This window comes from Salvelinus alpinus, chromosome 7 (genome assembly GCF_045679555.1).
Source record: "Salvelinus alpinus chromosome 7, SLU_Salpinus.1, whole genome shotgun sequence".
Taxonomy (NCBI): domain Eukaryota; kingdom Metazoa; phylum Chordata; class Actinopteri; order Salmoniformes; family Salmonidae; genus Salvelinus; species Salvelinus alpinus.
In genome coordinates, this window is record NC_092092.1 from 13,466,043 (window position 1) to 13,491,689 (window position 25,647).

General features: G+C 41.3%; 1 protein-coding gene and 1 long non-coding RNA gene across 3 annotated transcripts; one reads left to right on the plus strand and one right to left on the minus strand.

The window, feature by feature from the left end:
* The first annotated feature begins 190 nt into the window (after positions 1-190).
* Positions 191-2,197, plus strand: LOC139580485 (homeobox protein zampogna-like). Its single transcript, XM_071409222.1, has 2 exons — positions 191-749; positions 1,321-2,197. The coding sequence occupies exons 1-2, from the start codon at positions 401-403 to the stop codon at positions 1,839-1,841; spliced, it is 870 nt and encodes a 289-aa protein (XP_071265323.1). The 5' UTR covers positions 191-400; the 3' UTR covers positions 1,842-2,197.
* Positions 2,198-21,127: 18,930 nt separating this feature from the next.
* On the minus strand, positions 21,128-23,943 carry LOC139580486 (uncharacterized). Of its 2 annotated transcripts, XR_011676051.1 has the most exons (3): positions 23,692-23,943; positions 23,090-23,179; positions 21,128-22,988 (listed from the first exon to the last, which is right to left on the minus strand). It is a non-coding gene; the product is annotated as an uncharacterized lncRNA (long non-coding RNA). The 2 variants fall into 2 exon arrangements; XR_011676050.1 differs by lacking the exon at positions 23,692-23,943 and having other exon boundaries at positions 23,090-23,413.
* Positions 23,944-25,647: the final 1,704 nt, after the last annotated feature.

The following is a 25,647-nucleotide window of genomic DNA, read 5'->3' on the forward strand; positions in this document are numbered from 1 at the left end:
CAAATGACGCCCAAGTAGCTAGTTTATCTCTCCGTCATCAATTAAAGTCAAGCGCTTGAGGGATAGACTTTACCCGGCAAGGCGGTCCAGGGCGGGGATAATCAGCTCACACAGCCAATCAGCGCAGGCTTCAGTGGCAGTAGTGAGAATTGTAAAGCAGACATGACATATACTGACATATCCGCTGTTGATTAGACCAGAGGCTGTTTCACCGCAATTAAATTACATCAGGAGAAGATCGAGAGAAAAGAGCAGAGAGGACAACTCAATCAATACCTGGAGAGTTTTCATTGTTGATGGGTTCTGTATCTGCGGGCCGCACTACTTTCGAGAGTGGGTTGAGAGAATATCCTAATAAAACTTGCGTTGTGATAAAAGTTGGTTTTGCGTAAATGTCATCATGGCGCTGGGCCGCCCCTCTTTCTCCATCAACGACATCCTCACCCGGGGACGTGATACACGAGACAACATTCAAATTTCACGGGATCTGACAGATCTATGCGCGTTAAAGCTGGCCACCATCAACCAGGATCAGCCAACCGAGAGCAGGGATGGGAACTCGATGGGCCCCGGTTCATCCACGTCGGACTGCAGTGAGGAGCACAAACGGGATGAGATGGAGATGATACACATCCGCCAAGGAAATATTCGTCCCTCTCCCGGTTTGGGCGACATCAGGAAGCCCACGTCTGAGGCCGGTAGTGAAGAGTCCACTGGAGAAGAGACGGAATACATGTCATGCAGAAAAGGTACGTCACCCTCTCAGTCTGTTTATAAGATTATTGATATCGACCAGGAATCTAAATGCAATCATGACATAGGTTTGTTGTTGGAATGTGATTATGCTGGTCAATAGGCTACTTTGTCTCACCAAGCCATAGCCACATACAGTGAGCAAACTGTCTATACCGGCCTACAGTGAACAAAATCAATTCTGCTTTGAACAAACTAAATTCCATATATAGTGAAAAAAGTCAGTTCTGTTTAGTTATTTCCAGGTCTACATTTGATATGGCTTTCGATTTGTATTTTAAAACGACCGACGCAATAGGCTGTATATAATAGGAAGCATGCTTAATAATCACATGATTACGAGTAAAATGATAACCCTACTTACTGGCTTTGAACTTGTAATTTATGAGTAATAAACATCAGAGTAAGTGATTGTGGAGATGTTTACCAGAAAGACGTATTGTGGAAACACGCGGTGTGTTGGAGCGACATAGACTAGCATACGTTGTTGGTATTTGAAGCATAAAGAGGTCGCCTGTTTGCCAAATAACCACAAGGCATTTTAATTTCTTCTTTCCTCCAATACAGACATAAACAACAAACAACTACCCTGTCTGGATCAAGACAAACAGAGGGAGGAAGAGGAGGAGGAGGAGAGGGAGAGTAGTTACAGCACCGTAGGCCAACCCATATCTGGTAACAAGAAGCGCTCCCGTGCGGCCTTCTCCCACGCGCAGGTCTACGAGCTAGAGCGTCGGTTTAACGTACAGCGCTACCTGTCTGGTCCTGAACGCGCGGCCCTGGCGGGCGCCCTGAAACTCACGGAAACCCAGGTGAAAATCTGGTTCCAGAACCGGAGATATAAGACCAAACGGCGGCAGATGGCGGTCGAACTAGCCTCCCGTAACTACTCTACACCAGCCACACTAGCTAAGAAAGTGGCGGTGAAGGTCCTGGTTCGAGACGATCAAAGACAGTACGGTGAGGATGACCTGTCCAGTCCGCCTGCTCTGCCTCTCTACCCGGCCTACCAATATGGATACTACCCCTACATGTACTGCTTCCAGCCATGGCTCTCTAGCAATGCACTTTGTGGGAGCATGCATTGACACAATGGCGTAGCCATGCCTCAAAAACATGACATTCATTCACTTTATGGATTTAGGCCTACGAAAAGAAGACAACGACACTGGGTCGACATTTCTACGTGCGTTTCTGTGTAAATACTTTCTTTATTCTCTCGTGGAGAGTAAGATCATTTCGACCCACAGTGAGCCTTTTTGATGCTGTAGCCTACACCTGCAAGGACAATCCTATCGACATCACTCAGACAACATTGATGGATACAGCTAAATTAAATACACGTCCTGAATAAAGTAGAAGGCCTAGATAATAATATTGAAATTATTACGCAGGAATGTATAGCCAAATAATAACTCAATAAAACTTTAAAACAATTTGGGAATCATCAGTATGCTCATTTAATTTATTTACACACACAAACAAATATAACTCTTATTATAAAACAGGAGGAATATAGGATTAGGATTATGAAACAATATAGGCTAATATCAAGTGCTAAAATCGAAATCAAAACCAATTTACATTTCTAAAATGTTAATACACCTTTGACAGAATTTTCGATCTAAGCCTTGAACTTTAAAATACATTTTCACATTCGGATACATGCAGTAGATTCGTTATAACAAATATCTTGGTAAACTAAAGTTATTTTTCTCCGATTCAAGCCAACAGCTATCTTCATTATGAAATTCGAATTAGCAAAAAACATGGATATCGACATATTATATTCGTGCCTGTTAAACATTGAACCCAGAAGGACAGAAATGTGTAGCCTTCAACAAGATGATCCAAAAGACTTTGCACCAATGAGGACGTGATGAGTGTGAATATGGCTGTTAATATTATGGTCGAGATCCTGAAGCCTGAAGCCTACAAGTTAAAGTAACTAAATCTAACAACAGACAATCTAAAAATGCTGTGTTTGAAAATAATCCCATATTATAATTGAATATGAGGCTTAGAATGTAAAGGTAATTTATTATGAACTAGCTAATTAGGCTAGTTTATATTTTCTTAATTTAAATTCTAGAAGATTTCACGTTTTCAAAATGTTGAGCCAAAATAATTCATGTAAATACGGTACCTGCTGCTTACACTGCCCCGATTTGTTTTGTGGTTCAAGTGTGCAAATATGGCTTCTACCTTCTGCAAGGGATTTTCCAAACAGATCTCTGATAGTATTGACATTATGGACCATAAATAGTGACCGTGGTTGAATGGTAAATCAATGTCATATTAATAGTAGGCTTATAGGCCTACCTGTCATTCGTATACTGATACATTTCCCTATTCACTAATTGATAATACAGACACAACCAATCGTAATAAAATCATAATTGTTGATTATTTAGATACATATTCAAATGTACAATTTGAGTAGCAAAAATGCAAACCACCCTAAACATAGGCTACATTTACTAACTTTAATCCTGACCTAATACACCTTGATAAAAAGTTACATTAAAAAACGTGTAAATGTTCATGAATTTAAAACGTGAAATTTACACGAAAGGCAAAACGTGTAAAGCACACATGTTTTCATTTTACGTTTTAGTCATTTATCAGACGCTCTTATCCAGAGCCAATCACAAGATACGACACCTGTTGTATGCGGCGCATGTGACAAATACATTTTGATTTGATTTGATTTGATTTTAAGCTCGTTCTGCAGCTGCGTGAGTCTGAGAGGTCAAATAAAATACAACAAGTAAAATAGCCCCCTCTAATTTCTGGTTACAAGTTCACGAATGGCTGAAAAATCACAACACTAATCTTAAATTAACACGACAAATAGCACAGTTGGGAGATTTGGAAAGCCATAGTCAATCGATCAACAATATAATAATACTTTCAGTACAAATATTTATATTTAACTCGCAATCTGTAGATACTATGCAATTAGACAATTTCAGAATTTATGTGAAACATCACAGCATAGTTGAAAAATGTATGGTACATGGAAATCATGAGTGGGCAGTTTACTGAGATAGGGGGATGATCTAAGAGTAGTTGAGGGGTGGATTTAAAAGCTGATGTTCTATAATAGTTATGACTGAAAAACACCATGTACAGTGCATTCGGAAAGTATTCAGACCCCTTGACTTATTCCACATTTTGTTACATTACAGCCTTACTAAAAGATAAATGTCTCTCATCAATCTACACACAATATCCCATAATGACAAAGCGAAAACAGGTTTTTAGACATTTTTGCAAATGTATTAAAAATTTAAAACAGAAATACCTTTTTTACATAAGTATTCAGACCCTTTGCTATGAGACTTGAAATTGAGCTCAGGTGCATCCTGTTTCCATTGATCATCCTTGAGATGTTTCTACAATTTGACTGGAGTCCACCTGTGGTAAATTAAATTGACTGGCCTGATTTGGAAAGGCACACACCTGTCTATACAAAGTCCCACAGTTGACAGTGCATGTCAGAGCAAAAACCAAGACATGAGGTCAAAGGAATTGTCCATATAGCTTTGAGACCGGATTATGTCAAGGCATAGATCTGGGGAAGAGTACCAAAAAATGTCTGCAGCATTGAAGGTCCCCAAGAACACAGTGGCCTCCATCATTCTTAAATGCAAGATGTTTGGAACCACCAAGACTTTTCCTAGAGCTGGCCGGCCCGGCCAAACTGAGCAATCGGGAAACAAGGGCCTTGGTCAGGGAGGTGACCAAGAACCTCATGGTCACTCTGACAGAGCTCTAAGGTTCCTCTGGGGAGAATGGAGAACCTTCCAGAAAGAAAACCATCTCTGCAGCACTCTACCAATCAGGCCTTTATGGTAGAGTTGCCAGACGGAAGCAACTTCTCAGTAAAAGGCACATGACAGCCCACTTGGAGTTTGCCAAAAGGCACCTAAAGACTCTCAGACCATGACAAACAAGATTCTCTGGTCTGATGAAACCAAGATTGAACTCTTTGGCCTGAATGTCAATCATTGTGTCTGGAGGAAACTTGGCACCATCCCTGTATGGTGGTGGCAGCATCATACTGTGGGGATGCTTTTCAGCGGCAGGGACTGGGAGACTAGTTAGGATCGAGGCAAAGATTAACGGAGCAAAGGACAGAGAGATTCTTGATAAAAACCTGCTCCAGAGCGCTCAGGACCTTAGACTGGGGCTAAGATTTACCTTCCAACAGGACAATGACTCTAAGCACACAGCCAAGACAATGTAGGAGTGGCTTCGGGACAAGTCTCTGAATGTCCTTGAGTGACCCAGCCAGAGCCCGGACTTGAACCCAATCAAACATTTCTGGAGAGACCTGAAAATATCTGTGCAGCGACACTCCCCATCCAACCTGACAGAGCTTGAGGTCTGCAGAGAAAAATAGGAGAAACTCCCAAAATAAAGGTGTGCCAAGCTTATAGTGTCATAACCAAAAAGACTTGAGGCTGTAATCACTGCCTAAGGTGCTTCAACAATGTACTGAGTAAAGGGTCTGAATACTTATGTAAATGTAATATTTCAGCTTTTATTTTTTATTTTTTAGCAAAAATGTCTAAAAACCTGTTTTTGCTTTGTCATTATGGGGTATTGTGTGTAGATTGATGAAGATTTTTTTTTGAATGAATTTTAAAATAACGTAACAAAATGTGGAAAAAGTCAAGGGGTCTGAATACTTTCCGAAGGCACTGTATAATAATAAATAAATAGTTACAATAAAATAACAAAGACCCCTTTATCCAAAAGTGAAAACATCATTGAACTGTCATGCTAGTTTTGGGTGTGTAGCCATATAGAGTGCTGTTCAATTTGACAAACGCCATCCCATACCATTAATCCTTAAATTCTATGGTTATGAATGTGTGTTTACTGCTGTTGTGAATCCCCTGCTCTGGCCCAGCTGCATGAGTCAGATCGAGCAAGTTGTTGTTGCACCATACCGCCTCTCTCCTCAGGACAGAACCACATTTATCATCATGCTACGCTGAAAAGACTGTGCAGACTAAACCCTCATCTCACTGCAAAATACCTAGGAGTTAGCTGCTGCAGTTCAACTAAATATAAATATCTATGTTGGATGGAGTTAAGTGGCAATGGTATATCTGGTGGGGGAGAGAAAATGGAATGAGGAATGCTGAAAGTGACATTAGGCCAATTCAAAATGGGAACTTTGTAAAGCATGTGCACACACACACACACACACACACACACACACACACACACACACACACACACACACACACACACACACACACACACACACACACACACACACACACACACACGGATTTTGTGTTGTAGATATGTGGTAGTAGAGTAGTGGTCTGAGGGTATACACTCAGTGTGCTGAGAAATCTCTTGTGAAATGTATTGTAATGTTTTTCAAATTGTATAGAACTGCCTTAAGTTTATTGGACCCCAGGAAGTTTAGCTGCTGCCTTGGCAGGGGTTTGTATCACTCTCATAACATAAATGATGAGTGCATCGGCTGAAGGCTGAATTATTGCGTTTTCAATGCACATTTAGAGGTTTGCATTAAAAAGACAGCCTGAAACAAACACAGATTTCCTGAGTTGGCAGTTATCCAGTTTAGTCATGTTTTAGAGTGCTTCTCACGCCTCATGCTATTTCTGCTACTTGAGATGAAAATGATTCACTTCTCTCGTAGCTGATGTGTGGTGAAAGATGGGTCACAAAATGCCTGCCGTGGCATCACTTAGGTAGGTGATATTATTTGCTACGTTTTTTTTCTCCCTAACCACATAAATAAAGTATTCATCATTAATTGAAGTATTCCAATGCATTATCGGTAGTAGTATTGCAGCTGTAGTGAAAGACCCTACCTACACGTTACACACCACCTAGGCCTCCAACCTGTTTGTCAGACAGAGTTTCACCTTGGGCATGACTGACAGCTGCCCAAGCTTCATTCATCTCTCTCAGATCAGACTAATCACTCTAAGCTATCGCAAGTGGCTGGCATTGTACACACGTGGTTCTGGGAAAAAGAGACAACACAACTCCCTGTGACTAACGAGCCCATCCTTCATTATTATCTACTGACATTTACAGGGAGGTCACATTCATGTGACTAGTAACATGGGTGACTAGAGTTATCATTACAGAATTGACAACATCCTTGTCAACTTGGAATGTTAAAGACAAAGATGATATCTCTGGGAAGCTATATTTATGTGGCTATAACACATTGAAGACAAGAGCTCGTCAGCTAAATGGCATGTATTATTATTATATATTATTATAATATTATTATTATTGTAGGGTCCCTGTAAGCATAGTGTAAAAAATACAAGATGTCTGGACCACTATGGCACAGGAGAGTACTTGCTTTTCGGTTGATCTCTGGTCCTGGAGTGCAGGTTTTGGTTCCAGCCAGCACTAACATACCTGATCCTGGTCATGGTCCCAACTGAAGACCATGATTAGTGGATTCTTGAGGTGTGTTAGTGCAGTTTGGACCTTGGAACAAAGGCTGCACATGTACTAGCTGTCCAGGACTGAAGGTAGGGACCTGTGGTCTAGACCCTACAGCCCCTGTTGGTGCTGGGCAGGGGAGAGAAGACCTGGGACAGTAATCTAACTTTGTGTTTATGTAGAAATATATGCTACATGACCAAAAGTATGTGGACATCTGCTCGTCAAACATATAATTCCAAAATCATGGGCATTAATATGGAGTTGGTCCCCCCTTTGCTGCTATAACAGCTTCCACTCTTCTGGGAAGGCTTTCCACTAGATGTTGGAACATTGCTGTGGGGACTTGATTCCATTCAGCCACAAGAGCATTAGTGAGGTCGGGCACTGATGTTGGGCGATTAGGCCTGGCTCGCAGTCAGCATTCCAATTCATCCCAAAGCTGTTTGATGGAGTTGAGGTCAGGGCTCTGTGCAGGCCAGTGAAGTTCTTCCACAACGATCTCGACAAACCATTTCTGTATGGACCTCGCTTTGTGCACAGGCACATTGTCATGCAGAAACAGGAAAGGGCCTTCTCCAAACTCTAGCTACAAAGTTGGAAGCACAGAAGTGTCTAGAATGTCATTGTATGCCGTAGCGTGAAGATTTCCCTTCACTGGAACTAAGGGGCATAGCGCAAACCATGAAAAACAGCCCCAGACCATTATTCATCCTCCTCCAAACTTTACAGTTGGCCCTATGCATTATGGCAGGTAGGGTTCACCTGGCATCCGCCAAACCCAGATGGTGAAGCGTGATTCATCACTCCAGGGAACATGTTTCCACTGCTCCAGAGTCCAATAGCGGCGAGATTTACACCACTCCAGCCAACGCTTGGCATTAATGATGGTGATGTTAGGCTTGTGTGCGGCTGTTTGGCCATGGAAACCTATTTAATAAAGCTTCAGACGATCAATTATTGTGCTGATGTTGCTTCCAAAGGCAGTTTGGAACTCGGTAGTGAGTGTTGCAACTGAGGACAGACGATTTTTACGTGCTATGCGTTTCAGCACTCGGTAGTCCCGTTCTGTGAGCTTGTGTGGTCTACCACTTCGCGGCTAAAACATTGTTGCTCCTAAACATTTTCACTTGACAATATCAGCACTTACAGTTGACCGGGGCAGCTCTAGCAGGGCAGAAATTTGACGAACTTACTTGTTGGAAAGGTGGCATCCTATGACGGTGCCACATTGAAAGTCACTGAGCTCTTCAGTAAGGGCATTCTACTGCCAATGTTTGTCTATGGAGAATGCATGGCTGTGTGCTCGATTTTATACACCTGTCAGCAACAGGTGTGGCTGTAATAGCCGAATCCACTAATTTGAAGGGGTGTCCACATACTTTTGTATATATAGTGTATAATTCACAAGTATGTAAACATTTAGTCTGAGAGAGAAAGCAAAGCATCAGCTTCACGCTTCCCTGCTGTTTGACTTGAAGAGGCTCATAAAACAGAGGTAGGGGGAGACAAAGAGGGAAGGGGAGGCGAGGGGCAGGCAGAGACAGACAGACAGACAGACTAGAGAAAGTGATGAAATAAAATAAAATGTTATCTGTCACATGCTTCGTAAACAACAGGTGTAGACTAACAGTGAAATGCTTACTCATTGGCCCTTCACAACAATGGAGAGAGAAAAAAGAGAGATAGAAGAAGAAGAAAATAAGACGAATGAGTAACGATAACTTAGCTATATTCACAGGGTACAAGTACCAAGTTCATGTGCATGGGTACAAGGTAATTGAAGTAGATATGTACACACAGTATACAGTGAATTCAGAAAGTGTTCAGACCTCTTAGCTTTTCCCACATTTTATTACGTTAATGCCTTATTTTAAAATGGATTAAATAGTTTTTTCCCCCTCATCAATCTACACACAATACCCCATAATGACATTACAATACCCCATAATAACATTACAATACCCCATAATAACATTACAATACCCCATAATGACGTTACAATACCCCATAATGACATTACAATACCCCATAATAACATTACAATACCCCATAATAACATTACAATACCCCATAATGACATTACAATACCCCATAATGACATTACAATACCCCATAATGACATTACAACACCCCATAATGACATTACAATACCCCATAATGACATTACAATACACCATAATAACATTACAATACACCATAATAACATCACAATACCCCATAATGACATTACAATACCCCATAATGACATTACAATACCCCATAATAACATTACAATACCCCATAATAACATTACAATACCCCATAATGACATTACAATACCCCATAATGACATTACAATACCCCATAATGACATTACAATACCCCATAATGACATCACAATACCCCATAATGACATCACAATACCCCATAATAACATCACAATACCCCATAATGACATTACAATACCCCATAATGACATTACAATACCCCATAATGACATCACAATACCCCATAATGACATCACAATACCCCATAATAACATTACAATACCCCATAATGACAATACAATACCCCGTAATGACAATACAATACCCCATAATGACATTACAATACCCCATAATGACATTACAATACCCCATAATGACAATACAATACCCCATAATGACATTACAATACCCTATAATAACATTACAATACCCCATAATAACATCACAATACCCCATAATAACATCACAATACCCCATAATGACATTACAATACCCTATAATAACATTACAATACCCCATAATAACATCACAATACCCCATAATAACATTACAATACCCCATAATGACATTACAATACACCATAATAACATCATAATACCCCATAATAACATTACAATACCCCATAATGACAATACAATACCCCATAATAACATTACAATACCCCATAATGACATTACAATACCCCATAATGACAATACAATACCTCATAATAACATCACAATACCCCATAATAACATTACAATACCCCATAATGACAATGCAATACCCCATAATGACATTACAATACCCCATAATGACATTACAATACCCCATAATGACATTACAATACCCCATAATGACATCACAATACCCCATAATAACATTACAATACCCCATAATGACAATACAATACCCCATAATGACAATACAATACCCCATAATGACATTACAATACCCCATAATGACATTACAATACCCCATAATGACAATACAATACCCCATAATGACATTACAATACCCTATAATAACATTACAATACCCCATAATAACATCACAATACCCCATAATAACATTACAATACCCCATAATGACATTACAATACCCCATAATAACATCATAATACCCCATAATAACATCACAATACCCCATAATGACAATACAATACCCCATAATAACATTACAATACCCCATAATGACATTACAATACCCCATAATGACAATACAATACCCCATAATAACATTACAATACCCCATAATGACAATACAATACCTCATAATAACATCACAATACCCCATAATACCATTACAATACCCCATAATGACAATGCAATACCCCATAATGACATTACAATACCCCATAATGACATTACAATACCCCATAATGACATTACAATGCCCCATAATGACATTACAATACACCATAATGACATTACAATACCCCATAACGACAATACAATACCCCATAATAACATTACAATACCCCATAATGACAATACAATACCCCATAATAACATTACAATACCCCATAACGACAATACAATACCCCATAACGACAATACAATACCCCATAATAACATTACAATACCCCATAATAACATTACAATACCCCATAACGACAATACAATACCCCATAATAACATTACAATACCCCATAATGACATTACAATACCCCATAACGACAATACAATACCCCATAATAACATTACAATACCCCATAATGACATTACAATACCCCATAATGACAATACAATACCCCATAATGACATTACAATACACCATAATAACATCACAATACCCCATAATGACATTACAATACCCCATAATAACATTACAATACCCCATAATGACATCACAAAACCGCATAATGACATTACAATACACCATAATAACATCACAATACCCCATAATAACATTACAATACCCCATAATGACATCACAAAACCGCATAATGACATTACAAAACCCCATAATGACATCACAAAACCCCATAATGACAAAGCAAAAACATGTTTTTAGAATTTTTGATTTTTTTTTGCAAATATTCAGACCCTTTACTCAGTACTTTGTTGAAGCATCTTTTGCATCGATTACTGCATCGAGTCATCTTGTGTATGACACTACAAGCTTGGCACAACTTTATTTTGGGAGTTTCTCCCATTATTCTCTGCAGATCCTCTCAAGCTCTGTCAGGTTGGATGGGGAGCGTTGCTGCACAGCTATTTTCAGACCTCTGCAGAGATGTTTGATTGGGTTTGATTCCAGGCTCTGGCTGGACCACTCAAGGACATTCCGAGACTTGTCCCGAAGCCACTCCTGCATTGTCTTGGCTGTGTGCTTAGGGTCGTTGTTCTGTTGGAAGGTGAACTTTCACCACAGTCTGAGGTCCTGAGTGCTCTGGAGCAGGTTTTCATCAAGGATCTCTGCCCCACAACATGATGCTGCCACCACCATGCTTCACCGTAGGGATGGTGACAGGTTTCCTCCAGACGTGACGCTTGGGATTCAGGTCAAAGAGCTCAATCGTGGTTTCATCAGACCAGAGAATCTTGTTTATCATGGTCTGAGAGTCTTTAGGTGCCTTTTGGCAAACTCCAAGTGGGCTGTCATGTGCCTTTTACTGAGGAGTGACTTCCGTCTGACCACTCTACCATAAAGGCCTGATTGGTAGAGCTCTGCAGAGATGGTTGTCCTTCTGGAAAGTTCTCCCATCTCCACAGAGGAACTCTGGAGCTCTGTCAGTGGGACCATTGGGAAATTGGTCACCTGCCTGACCAAGGCCCTTGTTCCCCGATTGCACAGTTTGGCCGGGCGGCCAGCTCTAGGAAGAGTCTTGGTGGTTCCAAAGTTCTTCCATTTAAGAATGATGGAGGCCACTGTGTTCTTGGGGACCTTCAATGCTGCAGAAATGTTTTGGCACCCTTCCCCAGATCTGTGCCTCCTGTCTTGGAGCTCTACGGACAATTCCTTCGACCTCATGGCTTGGTTTTTGCTCTGACATGCACTGTCAACTGTGGGACCTTATAGACAGGTGTGTGCCTTTCCAAATCATGTCCAATCAATTGAATTTACCACAGGTGGACTCCAATTATGTTGTAGAAACATCTCAAGGATGATCAATGGAAACAAGATGCACCTGAGCTCAATTTCGAGTCTCGTAGAAAACACTTATGTAAATAAGGTATTTCTGTTTTATATTTTTAATACATTTGCAAAAATGTCTAAAAAACAGTTTTCACTTCGTCATTATGGGCTTTGTGTGTAGATTGATGAGGAAAAAACTATTGAATCTGTAACGTAACAAAATGTGGAAAAAGTCAGCGGGTCTGAATACTTTCCGAAAGCACTGTATGTAGGGATAAAGTGACTGGGCAACAGGATAGATAACAAACAGTAACAGCACTGTATGTAGGGATAAAGTGACTGGGCAACAGGATAGATAACAAACAGTAACAGCACTGTATGTAGGGATAAAGTGACTGGGCAACAGGATAGATAACAAACAGTAACAGCACTGTATGTAGGGATAAAGTGACTGGGCAACAGGATAGATAACAAACAGTAACAGCACTGTATGTAGGGATAAAGTGACTGGGCAACAGGATAGATAATAAACAGTAACATCACTGTATGTAGGGATAAAGTGACTGGGCAACAGGATAGATAATAAACAGTAACAGCACTGTATGTAGGGATAAAGTGACTGGGCAGCAGGATAGATAATAAACAGTAACAGCACTGTATGTAGGGATAAAGTGACTGGGCAACAGGATAGATAATAAACAGTAACAGCACTGTATGTGATGAGTCAGAAGAGATTAGTGCAAAAAGGGTCAATACAGATATTACAGGTAGCTATTGGTTAAATATTTAACTAACTAGCGGTCTTATAGCTTGGTGGTAGAAGCTGTTCAGGGTCCTGTTGGTTCCGGACTGGGTGCATCAGTACCACTTGCCGTGTGGTAGCTAAGAGAACAATCTATGACTTGGTTGGCTGGAGTCTTTGACAATTTTTAGGGCCTTCCTCTGACATCGCCTGTTATAGAGGTCCTGGATGGCAGGGAGCTCGTCCCCAGTGATGTACAGGGCTGTACGCACTACCCTCTGTAGCGTCTTGCGGTCAGATGCCAAACAGTTGCCATATCAAGCAAAGATACAGCCAGTCAAGATGCTCTTAATGGTGTAGCTGTGGATCTTTTTGAGGATCTGACGGCCCATGCCAAATATTTTCAGAGGGGAAAAGGCTTTGTAGTGTCCTCTTGGACTGTGTTGATGTGTGTGGACCATGATATTTCCTTAGTGATGTGAACACCGAGGAACTTGAAGCTCTCAACCTGTTCCACAACAGCCCCGTCGATGTGGATGGGGGTGTGCTCAGCCCTCCGTTTCCTGTAATCCAGGATCAACTCCTTTGTCTTGCTGACATTGAGAGAGAGGTTGTTGTCCTGTTACCCACTACCAGGTCTCTGACCTCTTCCCTGTAGGCTGTCTCATCATCGTCGGTGATCAGGCTTACCACCGTCATGTCATCTGCAAACTTAATGATGGTGTTGGAGTCATGCACCGCCACGCAGTCGTGGTAGAACAGGGAGTAAAGGATGGGACCAAACACTCCTGATGGGACCCCATGTTGAGAGTCAGCTTAGCGGATGTGTTGTTACCTACCCTCACCACCTGGGGCGGCCCTTCAGGAAGTCTAGGATCCAGTTGCAGAGGGAAGTATTTAATCCCAAGGTCCTTAGCTTAGTGATGGGTTTGGAGGACACAATGGTGTTGAATGCTGAACTGTAGTCAATGATAAGCATTCTCACATAGGTGTTCCTTTTGTCCAGATGGGAAATGGCAGTATGGAGTGCAATAGAGATTGCGTCATCTGTGGATATGTTGGGGCGGTATGCAAATTGGAGTGCGTTCAGGATGACTGGGATGATGGTGTTGATGTGAGCCACGACAAGCATTTCAAAGCATTTCATGGCTACAGATGTGAGTGCTACGGTGTGATAGTCATTTAGCCAGGTTACCTTGGTGTTCTTAGGCACAGGGACTATAGTGGTCTGCTTGAAACATGTCGGTATTACAGACTCGGTCAGGGAGAGGTCAAAAGTCTCAGTGAAGACACTTTCCAGCTGGTCAGTGCATGCTCTGAGTACGTGTCCTGGTAATACATCTGGACCTGCGGCTTTGTGAATGATAACCTGTTTAAAGGTGTTGCTCACATCGGCTACAGAGAGAGTGAACACACAATCGTCAGGAACAGCTGGTGCTCTCATTCATAGTTCAGTGTTGTTAGCCTCGAGGTGCGCATAGAAGGTATTTATCTTGTCTGGTAGGCTTGCGTCACTGGACAGCTCACGCCTGGGTTTCCCTTTGTAAGCCGTGATAGTTTGGAAGCCCTGCCACATACGACGAGCATCAGATCCAGTGTAGTAAGATTCGATCTTGGTCCTGTACTGACGCTTTGCCTGTTTGATGGTTCGTTGGAGGGCATAGCGGGATTTCTTATAACCGTCTGGAATATTGGCTGGCTCATTGAAAGCGAAAGCTCTAGCGGAGGCTGTTTGTAATCCATGGCTTCTGGTTGGGATATGTACTGTACGTACGGTCACGGTGGGGACGACATCATCAATGCAGTTATTAATGCAGCCGGTGACTGATGTGGTAACTCCTCAATGCCATCGGATGAATCCCAGACCATATTCCAGTCTGTGCTAGTGAAACAGTCCTGTAGCTTAGCATCCGCTTCATCAGACCACTTCCATATTGAGCTCGTCACTGGTACATCCTGTTAGAGTTGTTGCTTCTAAGCAGATATCAGGGGGATATAGTTATGGAGAGCTTTGTATGCGTCTCTGTGTGTGGAGTAAAAGTGAACCCTAGTTGCACAGGTGACATGTGTGGTCTACAGCTTATCATGAGCTATTCTAATTCAGGCGAGCAGAACCTTGCGACTGCCATAATATTAAAGATCACGCACTAGCTGTTGTTAACAAAGAGACACACCCCCTCCACTAAGCTTCCCAGACGCAGCTGTTCTGTCCTGTCGATGTATAGAAAAAACTGCAAGATTTATATTCAACCTGTTTTAACAAAATGTCTGGACAGAATGTACCTGATCTTAGCAAAATTAAATGACAATGATTTAAAGTTGATAGATTTATCATCTGTAGTGGAAACACTAATCCTTTGTTATCTTAAAAGTCTTTGCTACAGTAGCTCAGCTCTCAGCTGGGTGAAATGTACAGAGGGGGGAGACAGATACAATGAAACCCCCACCCAGTCAGCACACACACACACACACACACACTGTCTGCAGTCTCTGCTACGCTACACTGCTTGTGTAAGAGCTAGGCTCAGAGATCTCACACTGTTCTCAAGCTGTGATTACACTAGTATGTCCTGTAAATATTTTGCAACAGTAATTATTTTCTCTTTGAAACTGCTGTAGATGATCTGTATACAACAGCTGTCAGCACTTCTACTGCTCACTGACTGTCAATGGATACTTCCATTACAAACCTCACATGACGCTGATGCTGAGTGAGGATGCAACAACATAAATCTGGCCAAAGAGATTTACCTAGGTCTACTAAAGGTGGAGTGTGTGTGTTGTTTAAAGCTGAAAAGGGTGGGGTGTGTATGTGTGTGTGTGTGTGTGTGTGTGTGTGTGTGTGTGTGTGTGTGTGTGTGTGTGTGTGTGTGTGTGTGTGTGTGTGTGTGTGTGTGTGTGTGTGTGTGTGTGTGTGTGTGTGTGCGTGCGTGCGTGCGTGCGTGCGTGCGTGCGTGCGTGCGTGCGTGCGTGCGTGCGTGCGTGCGTGCAGGCGTTAATGTGTTGTCCCACGGCAGACTTGGGTCAGGACTCAGGAAGGAGACAGGTCATGGTTAATAGCGTTGTTTAAAAGACAGAGCTGCTTCCCCCTGACCCTCCCCAGCCGTATTATGGCTCCTCACACACACACACACACACACTCACTCACTCACTCACTCATTCACTCACTCACTCACTCACTCACTCACTCACTCACAGACACACTCACAGACGCGCACACACACACACACACACACACACACACACACACACACACACACACACACACACACACACACACACACACACACACACACACACACACACACACACACACACACACACACACACACACACACACACACACAAACACAAACACAGGGCCAATATTCCCACTCAGAGGACGGCTCTGCTGTGTTCCAGAAACTATTAGCTGATAGCATCACAGCACGTAGGAATGTAAACATTTACAGTAAAACCATAAGAGATCTTCCTCCCCCCTGGGTGTGTTGTATCCATCACAGACAACCACACTTTCCCCCCGACAATGACTTTCTTTCATATTTCACATATTAAATGGATGGTTCATTGAATGATTACTCATGATACACGATTTCCTCTAATACTTAATTGGTGGCAGCAGTGAGATTTTATTTTATGCTGTTGGATAACAATTTAGATTTAAACATATATTTTAGATTTTAGTTAGGGAAATTGACTGTACTCCATACTCGCTACTCCCCAGCAAGCTCTTTTGACCCAGGAACATTTTCCTCAATGCGGCTTTGATTAAATTCACCCATTCTGTTTTAAATATGTTTGAAGGCTTTATCCTTTCTCAAACTAACTTGTTTTAATTTCCTGTCATTCTGAAGTTTGAAATGTCACTCCCCTTCTATTTAAACCTGCAATTCTACCATGCTTGCACCCATAGTGCTGTAAGGAACAGCAGTGAATGACAGATTCAGTTATACGTGTGTGTGTGTGTGTGTGTGTGTGTGTGTGTGTGTGTGTGTGTGTGTGCGTGCGTGCGTGCGTGCGTGCGTGCGTGCGTGCGAGCGTGTGCGTGTGCGTGCGTGTATGCGTGCTGCGTGCGTGTGTCCCCCAAGCACTGGGAGGGGTCATAGCGAGGATGAGTAAGGTCAGTCGAGATGACCCCGCCCAGGGTAAGGAGAGATCAGGGTTATTTAGGATCGCTAGAAAGGCCATAGTGAGTGAGTGGAGTCCATTAGATTATGAGGAAGTATGCATCTTCAGGTAGATGGACACTATCGGATGCACTCGACTGAACAGACATTTTGCTCAGTCTGATAACAGCAGCCACTTTTTTTGTAGATCTGAAAGAGCTTGAGTTGTGCAGTTGATCTGGGTTCAAAACCCAGTGGTATTACCTAATTATACTTTTTCTTGACCATTTACTTGTTTGTTAAAGGCCCAGTGCAGTGAAAATGTAGATTATTTTACTGTGTGTATTTTATATATATTTCCACACTATGTTGGAATAATACTGTGAAATGATGATAATGCCCTTTCAGTGTAAGAGCTGTTTGATAACACCGCCTGAATCTCCAGCCCGTTTTGGTAGTTTTCAGTTATCCTCTCCCCACTCAGGCCACTTCAAGACAGTCCTAGCTAAATTGGAGATTGAGAATAAGCCCTTTTTGAGTCTTTTTTAACATTTTAATTGAAAACAATCATAGTAAGGTATGTAATTGTTATCCAAAAATGATTTCATATTAAGATAAAAGCGGATGCATTGGACCTTTAAATAGCCGACAGATACAAATTAACAAAATGTAGGCCTATCCCATATTTGCTAAATACGTTGAACAAACTGCTGTAATTTCTAAACGGTTCACCGATATGGTTGGAAATACCCTCAAATTAAAAATGTCAGTCTGCATTCATAATCATTGTTTCATTTTAAAATCAGAGCCAAAACAACAAAAACATTTGTCACTGTCCCAATACTTTTAGAGCTCACTGTATATTTTTTGTAGCTGTCTATTTACCACCACAAACCGATGCTGGCACTAAGACCGCACTCAACAAGCTGTATAGGGTCATAAGCGAACAAGAAAATGCTCATCCAGAGGTGGAGCTCCTAGTGGCCGGGGACTTTAATGCAGGAAAACTGAAATTCATCTTACCTCATTTCTACCAGGATGACACCTGTGCAACTAGAGACGGAAAAACTCTAGATCACCTTTACTCCACACACAGAGACTCATACAGAACTCTAGATCACCTTTACTCCACACACAGAGACTCATACAGAACTCTAGATCACCTCTACTCTACACACAGAGACACATACAGAACTCTAGACCACCTTTACTCCACACACAGAGACTCATACAGAACTCTCCCTGCCCTCCCTTTGGAATGACCAGAACTCTATCCTCCTTCCAAACAGGAAGTACCAGTGACGTGATCAATAGAGAAGTGGTCAGATGAAGTGGATGCTAAGTTACATGACTGTTTCGCTATCACAGACCGGAATATGTTCCGGGATTCATCCGATGGCATTGAGGAGTTTACCACATCAGTCCCCGGCTTCATTGACCATACGTACATATACCAACCAGAAGCCATGGATTGCAGGCAACATCCTTATTGAGCTAAGGGCTAGAGCTGTCACTTTCAAAGAGCGGGACACTAATCTGTAGTCAACTATCTAGCTAGGTACAGCTGTTTAACTTTCTAGCACAGTCACTCATTTGTTTGTAAACAATTAACAAGCTAGTTAGCTACCACATGTTCTTGTCAAACTGCCAACTGAGTAGCAAGCAACAAGATGTGCCAAATGACAGTCTAAAAAACACTTGAGGGCAAATCAATCAGATTTGACCGTTCAGACACAAGTCACGTGTCCAGGAATTAGATTTAAATCTGATTTTAACCACCTATGAAGGTGTTGCTTGAAATATCTGATTCCATGTGCCTTTTGGCTGTTCAGACTGCAGGGAAAATAACAGATTAGAATCAGATATGCAAAAAAATAGGATTTGAATCACTTCAAACTGCCAGTGTGAACAAGGCTCTGTGGTGTTGTCAGCAAACTTGATGATTGAGCCATAGGCTGAGCCATGGACATGCCAGGCCATGGACATGCCAGGCCATGGACATGCCAACCATAATCAATAAGCAAGATGAAAATCACTATTGATAAGGCATAAAAAGAGAGTGAATCATTCTTATCAAATTAAAAACGAAACAACTTGTTTTAAATAGGCTAAATACAGCTACAGACACCATAATTGCTCCCCGTGGGCATATAATATCACCGTAACGCAGAACGTGGAGCTTCTTATTCACTTCCAAACTTTTCACAGACGCTGGGCAAAGATCCAATATACTGATCCCAAATATAATGTTTTATAAACATAATGGAAAGATTAACGTGCTCGACTCCACCTTATATGAACTTAAATCGGGTGCTGGATCCTCGTATATAATCCAAAGAACAGACATAGGACACCTCCCCGGTAAATCAACTTACATTGACATATAAACATAATGGAACCAATGGACCGCATCTTAGAGATCGTGTTCACGCTTCTCCAGAAATAGCAGACCAATAGCAATTCCATTGCATGCGAGCAGGACATTTTCATCATAAAGCCAAGGCGGTGTTTGTTTTTTAATCAAATTAAACGAAAAACAAGCCGTTGTTTCAGGAAAATAAGTTCTGAATACAAGGGTCACCAGCATCATCTCATCTCTCGTTTCATGATGGCAAATGGACAGATAGCCTACATGGAGGGGTTTTTACGCACTTCCAAAACGGGAGCTGCCTAAAACAACATAGGCCTAGATCAAAAGGGATTTCCGCTCTTTTTTTTGCTGCTCCCAAAATTGATATTTTAATAAAACTTTGGTGATTAAGATTTATTTCAAAGCAGTCTTACGAGTCAAATCCTTTATTGATAAGCTTGACTACTTTGCGAACGCATTGGGCAGGACCCCCAAAAAATGCCTTCATTGTGGCATATAACGCTTGGTTTTAAATCAAATGAAACCAAATGGAGAGAAAAAAAAACATTCGTTTTTTATGTTTATTAATGTGAGGGTTACCGTCTCCTCTCTTGGGCACTGTGCATTGTGGCTGGATAGGTTGCGCTTTCACTCACAAAATCCATGCCGTTACAAACAACCACGTTAACGCTTCGATCACACCGACAGTGTCATTGCATTTTGGCATTTTGGTAAATCCAACATATGCACCACACCAAACGCACTAACGTAGCGTTTCATTGGAAATTAATGTAATTCTGGTGTACCAAATTTGCAATGATGTGGTGTGTTGCATTTTGGTACACCAGAAGTACATTCATTTCCAATGAAACGCTGTGTTTGTGCTTTTGGTGTGGTGCATAGCAGCACCATCTGGATATGTTTGCAACAAAAGTTCAACATTCACCTTCTGCGACCATTTCTGTCAAGCCATCTACACATACAGTTTGACACAGGGGCGAAAATCTGAGATCAACCTTGGAGGGGACAATTACATTAAATTTTCTCAAGAGCAATTCCTGAGGGGGACACCAAAAGTAGTGCTGTAACACATAGCCTACGTTGTAATATGTTAAATGTATATTGAGGAACCATAATTCCTACAACTGGATAATTGATAGGTACAGTAGTTAACTGAAGGGTTTTCCCAACTTGTTCAAATGTTTAAATCATTATAATTCTACTACTAATAATAGTTATAGCAGTGCTCCTTACCAGTCCAGTATGTATGCAGGTATTCGTACTTACAACCAGCAATATCAAGAAAGGTCAGTAGGTGACAATGGTACTGTACACTGTATGGGTGTAGTTTTCATAAATACAATGAACATCGTGTGATCTCATCTAAAAGAATCTCCATTGAGAACCATCACAAAGTTGGTCTCCGTATTGAATTGACCTTTTAATTTGACTTTTTCTGATACATTTATATAGTCATTAAATATGTGCACCTGGCCTGAGTTTACAATATCTTTGCAAGAACAAAAAGCTTAAAATAAGTACAGTTCTAAAAGCAAAATAACTACTTCAATGAAAAACCCAAATAAATCTAACAAAATATCCTTCAGTCAGTGTCTCAACTCTTCAAACAGCAGCTATGGACAAGTATGTCGCACAAAGTATGCAATTTTAAATAAAATAACATGAAATAAATCATTTGTAAGTGTACTGAAAACTACTAAACAAAAGAACAACTATCAATTACACCATGGGTTCTCAAACAGGGGTCCATGGACTAATTGCAAGGGGTCCGTGAAATAAAAAAGTGTAATGAATGTAGTCAGTACCACAAGGTTTCCAGTAAGTTTACATATAATATAGAGGGGGTGGAGGTCCCTGAGGACCGCTCAAAACCTTGCCTGCCTTGCCTCAAAATATGCAGGGGTTCCAGTACCCCAAAAAGGTTGAGAACCACTGCTATACACACTACTGAACAAAAGAACCGAGCATATGTTTGCGGGTTTCCTCAACAACACATCAGTTGGCACTTTCGCAATGCCCTCGCCTGTTGTCTCCGACACCCTGTATAGCCCAATAAACTCCTTGTGAGGGACATGGTCATGGTCAACATAACGCAGACAGACATTCTCCTGTTCAGCACCAGAGACATCTTGAGTACCATCAACAATTAATGAAAATTGTACAATCGGAAGAGACCTAATCTCAGCTGCAATGCCTCGAATGACTATTGGCCATGATGTTCAGAATTTCATTCTGTGCTTTGGGGCCTGTGTACATTGTGGTACGCTCTGTTAACCACTTCAGTAAAATGGGATCATCCTCTTCTGCCCTAAGTTTCAAAATCTGGTATAAATTCCCACTGTCATCCGTGTGGCCTCTAAAGGCTTGTCCCTGTCTTACTACATGCCGCACCGAACTAACAATTTTCATCAAGCAATGCCTTGCGTCATCCTGCTGTTTACCCCACGCGCTGGACATAACTGGACACTGATTGGATTTAGCTGGTGTGCTGTTACAATTACAAAGTGGCGGTGGGTTTGGCAATTTTGATGTGCTGTGAATTTTTCAATGGCTTTTCTCCAGTTCCTAAATCCTGCACTAATGAAGGCAGCATCAGCTCTTTGGCCAAAAGATGGCTGGCTTGAAAACCCTTGGCTACAGTGAAAACACAACACTCCTTTTATTGATGGATTATAATGTAGCCAGGGGAAATCGCGAAACCATCTCTCTTGAAACGTCAACACTCTGTTGGCAAGAGTTTGCGGTTCTATAAATTGTGGGTGTGGCTGATATGGTTTTGTGCCATCACTGTGGTAACTGGACAATGCTGTGCCACTGTCCCCTATACTGGTGCTGCTGGCAACAAGGGTGACACTTGGTCCTGCCGTGGCTGTGACACTGTCCTCTGAAGTCTCTCTCCCTGGCTCTTTCCCTTTCACTACCCTAACTGACTCAGTCTGTCTCCTAGAAAATAAATAAGGTGTTTGCCGTACTCCTAACTACCGGTACCCAAAACTACACAATTAATCACAACAGCAATACCATTGCCGTAAACAAATCTTAGTTTAGTCACCAGTTTAAGTTGAGAGTGGGGGTATCCATGGCATTTTCCAATTATGTCCCTATTTTACAAGTCAAAAAAATTTAGAACCTTTCATAATGTTGCCAAACAAAGACTCAACAAACTTACCTGAGACTCCCTGTCTGCCAGTCTGTCCCTGCATATCTGTCCCCAGCTCTGCTGTCTGTGTGCCATCTGTTGCCTGCTCTGCCTAATGACATCATTGTGAAACATTTCCATTAGCATTTCACTTCTTTCTTATGAACATTTTATCAACTAGTCTTTGAGATATTAGGATACTAGAGTTCTTACTATGCGTTTTGGTGTACTGACAAATACTCTTGATGTCCGTCTTCTTCTAAATGTTCGCCATTTTTCTACCTGGCTGGCTGGCTGGCCTAGCTGCACACACACACATTTACACAACACATGCTGCAACCTTTTGTAATTTAAATAGTTTGTTTCATATTGGCTGGCTTCCAACAATAGCTGAATTTGTAAAGCTAGCGAGCACCAATTCCGTTTCTGTGTGTTTGCTATAATCTTTGCTACCTGGTTAAATAAAGGTTAAATAAAATAAAATAAAAAAAGTTCACTAGCGACAATTTATCTTTTGCAACGAGACCATTATATATATTTAAGACAATGGTATAAGAGAGTGTAGTTCTGTTCAGTTTGGACTTCAGTTTATCGCTAACCTTATCACAGGGACGTCGAAGCACTACAGCTGTATGCTGATCTTGGAATAAACTGATGATAGCAAAGATTCCATCTTTGACGACGCCACATAAATGGAATAGGTACTAGCTAGCTTGATAGTTAATGTTTGCTTTAGTTTGCGCGCTAGCTCTGCAAATTCAGCTAGTGTGTGAACCCTGCCAACATAAAAATAAATAAATAACATTGCTATGGACCTGCTATGGATTGACTGGATTAACCTCACGTCAGTTACGTACTTGTCCCTTTCGGACAGTAGTTACGAACCCTCTATTACCTTGCCAGCTAAAGAACTGGCAGTGGATCAAACCATTGTGAGGCAAAGGGCGGGGGGGGTCGCAATCTTTTGAAACTTAAACGCGCTATTAAGTGTCTATAATCAGCACAAGTGCTTTCATTGCGTATTATTAATATTATTGAAATTACATAGTTATGTTTACAGTGATATATTGGGGGGGACAAATCATATTTTTCCCAAGATGGGGGGGTCGTGTCCCCCCCGTCCCCCCTGGGATTTCCGCCTATGGTTTGACACATACATTCGATAAATCAAACGTATGCAACACACAGAACACACTGCAACTGCCTCTGCAATGCAATGCTGTGTTTGCAGCATTCCATTGGAAATGAATGTACTTGTGCTGTACCAAAATGCATTGAACAGAGTCTTGCCCCGCTACTGAATGGACAAAGGTAATGTTTGTAAAGCAAGATGGAGGAGAGCCTGTCTCTGCTGAGAGATCACATTTATTTTGGGAGATTGCAAAGTATGACCTTTTCATTCGAGACAGGATAAATATATAGTTTCAGGTGATAATAAAACATGATATGTTTAGTTTATTTTTCCTCAACTTGTTTCTGTAACTTTATTGCAAGTCAAGCTAGCTTGCACTGCAGAGCAGCTAGCTAGCTAAAAGCCAGGCTAGGTTGAAGATTAAATTGCGGCTAGCGACCTCCACCTAACAATTATCATTAAAAAAAGAAACTTCACAAATATAAAAAAAAACAGTCATATAATATTGTAATGAAACAGCAGGGAGCAGGTCTCGAACCCTCGACCTTCTAGCCCGAAGTCCGGCGCGCTATCGACTGTGCCGCAAAAGCATGCTCGAGCGGCAGAGTCGATTTCCGCGCTTATAAACCAAGGGTCGTTACAATATATAGTACTTTTCTTAACAGCCCATGTTTATTATTTAACATTACTATTAAAATAGTACTCACTTATAGGAATTGGTAATTGTTTACAATTTGCTAGCTATCCCATAAAGCCATCACCGAAAACACATATTTTCATGTTCTTCTATGTTTTGGTAACTTCCTGTTCTTCGATGGACTCTAGCTTTACTGAAGACGACTCAAAGTTTTAAAAATGTAAAAGTTGCGGTGTCCGTCTTGCAACGGAGTCTTGAACCTCAAGGGCGCGTTGCGTTTTCACACCATTGTGGACGTCTCCATTGAAATGCATGACATGCGGTGCAACGTAACAGAGGGCTTATGGGTAATGTGAATGAGGCTTAAGACCTACTTTTCATTGGTCTTAAATCTCCCAATATGCACCACATGAAATTGGCACTTATTTTAAAAGGACACATCTCAAATATTTCCACTCTTCCCACTTTAGCGCAAGCTGATATTGACAGGTAAATTGATGAACCTGGTGCATGGGGTGGAAAACGCCAGAGCGCCAGTTTTTACATGCTGAAATTGCAAACATCGGGAGATGACTTGGAAACCGGACCACCAGAGGCAACAGTGAGCGCTGTTACCTTCAAGTAGGTTTGGGTTTTGCTAGGTTTGCTAACTTCGAACACAGCGATAGAAAGTTGTTTTTGATATGTTTGTTTTAATCCTATCCCAAACCTTAACCCTAACCTTAACCATTCAGAGTTAATGCCTAACCTTAACCCTTAAACACTAAATATGACGTTTGAGATAAATGGATGAACATCTAATTCTGATGTGAGACTGTGAGAGCTGGTAGGGAAATAGAGCCCCATGTGTTGTTCATTTACTTTGCTTGGACATACTGTATAAAGAAATATTTCCCAACTTAAAAAGAAACTCATGACTACACTTTTTAAATGAATCTCTCTGGGATCCTCTCACAGAAATCTGTATTTTCCTTGGACATGCGTTTGGTGTGAGTGTGTGTG

Excerpts from the sequence above, each read along its gene's own strand:
- LOC139580485 (XM_071409222.1), top strand. The coding sequence starts at position 401 with ATGGCGCTGGGCCGCCCCTCTTTCTCCATCAACGACATCCTCACCCGG. Across the intron at positions 750-1,320 it reads ATACATGTCATGCAGAAAAG|ACATAAACAACAAACAACTA; the intron begins GTACGTCACCCT and ends CCTCCAATACAG.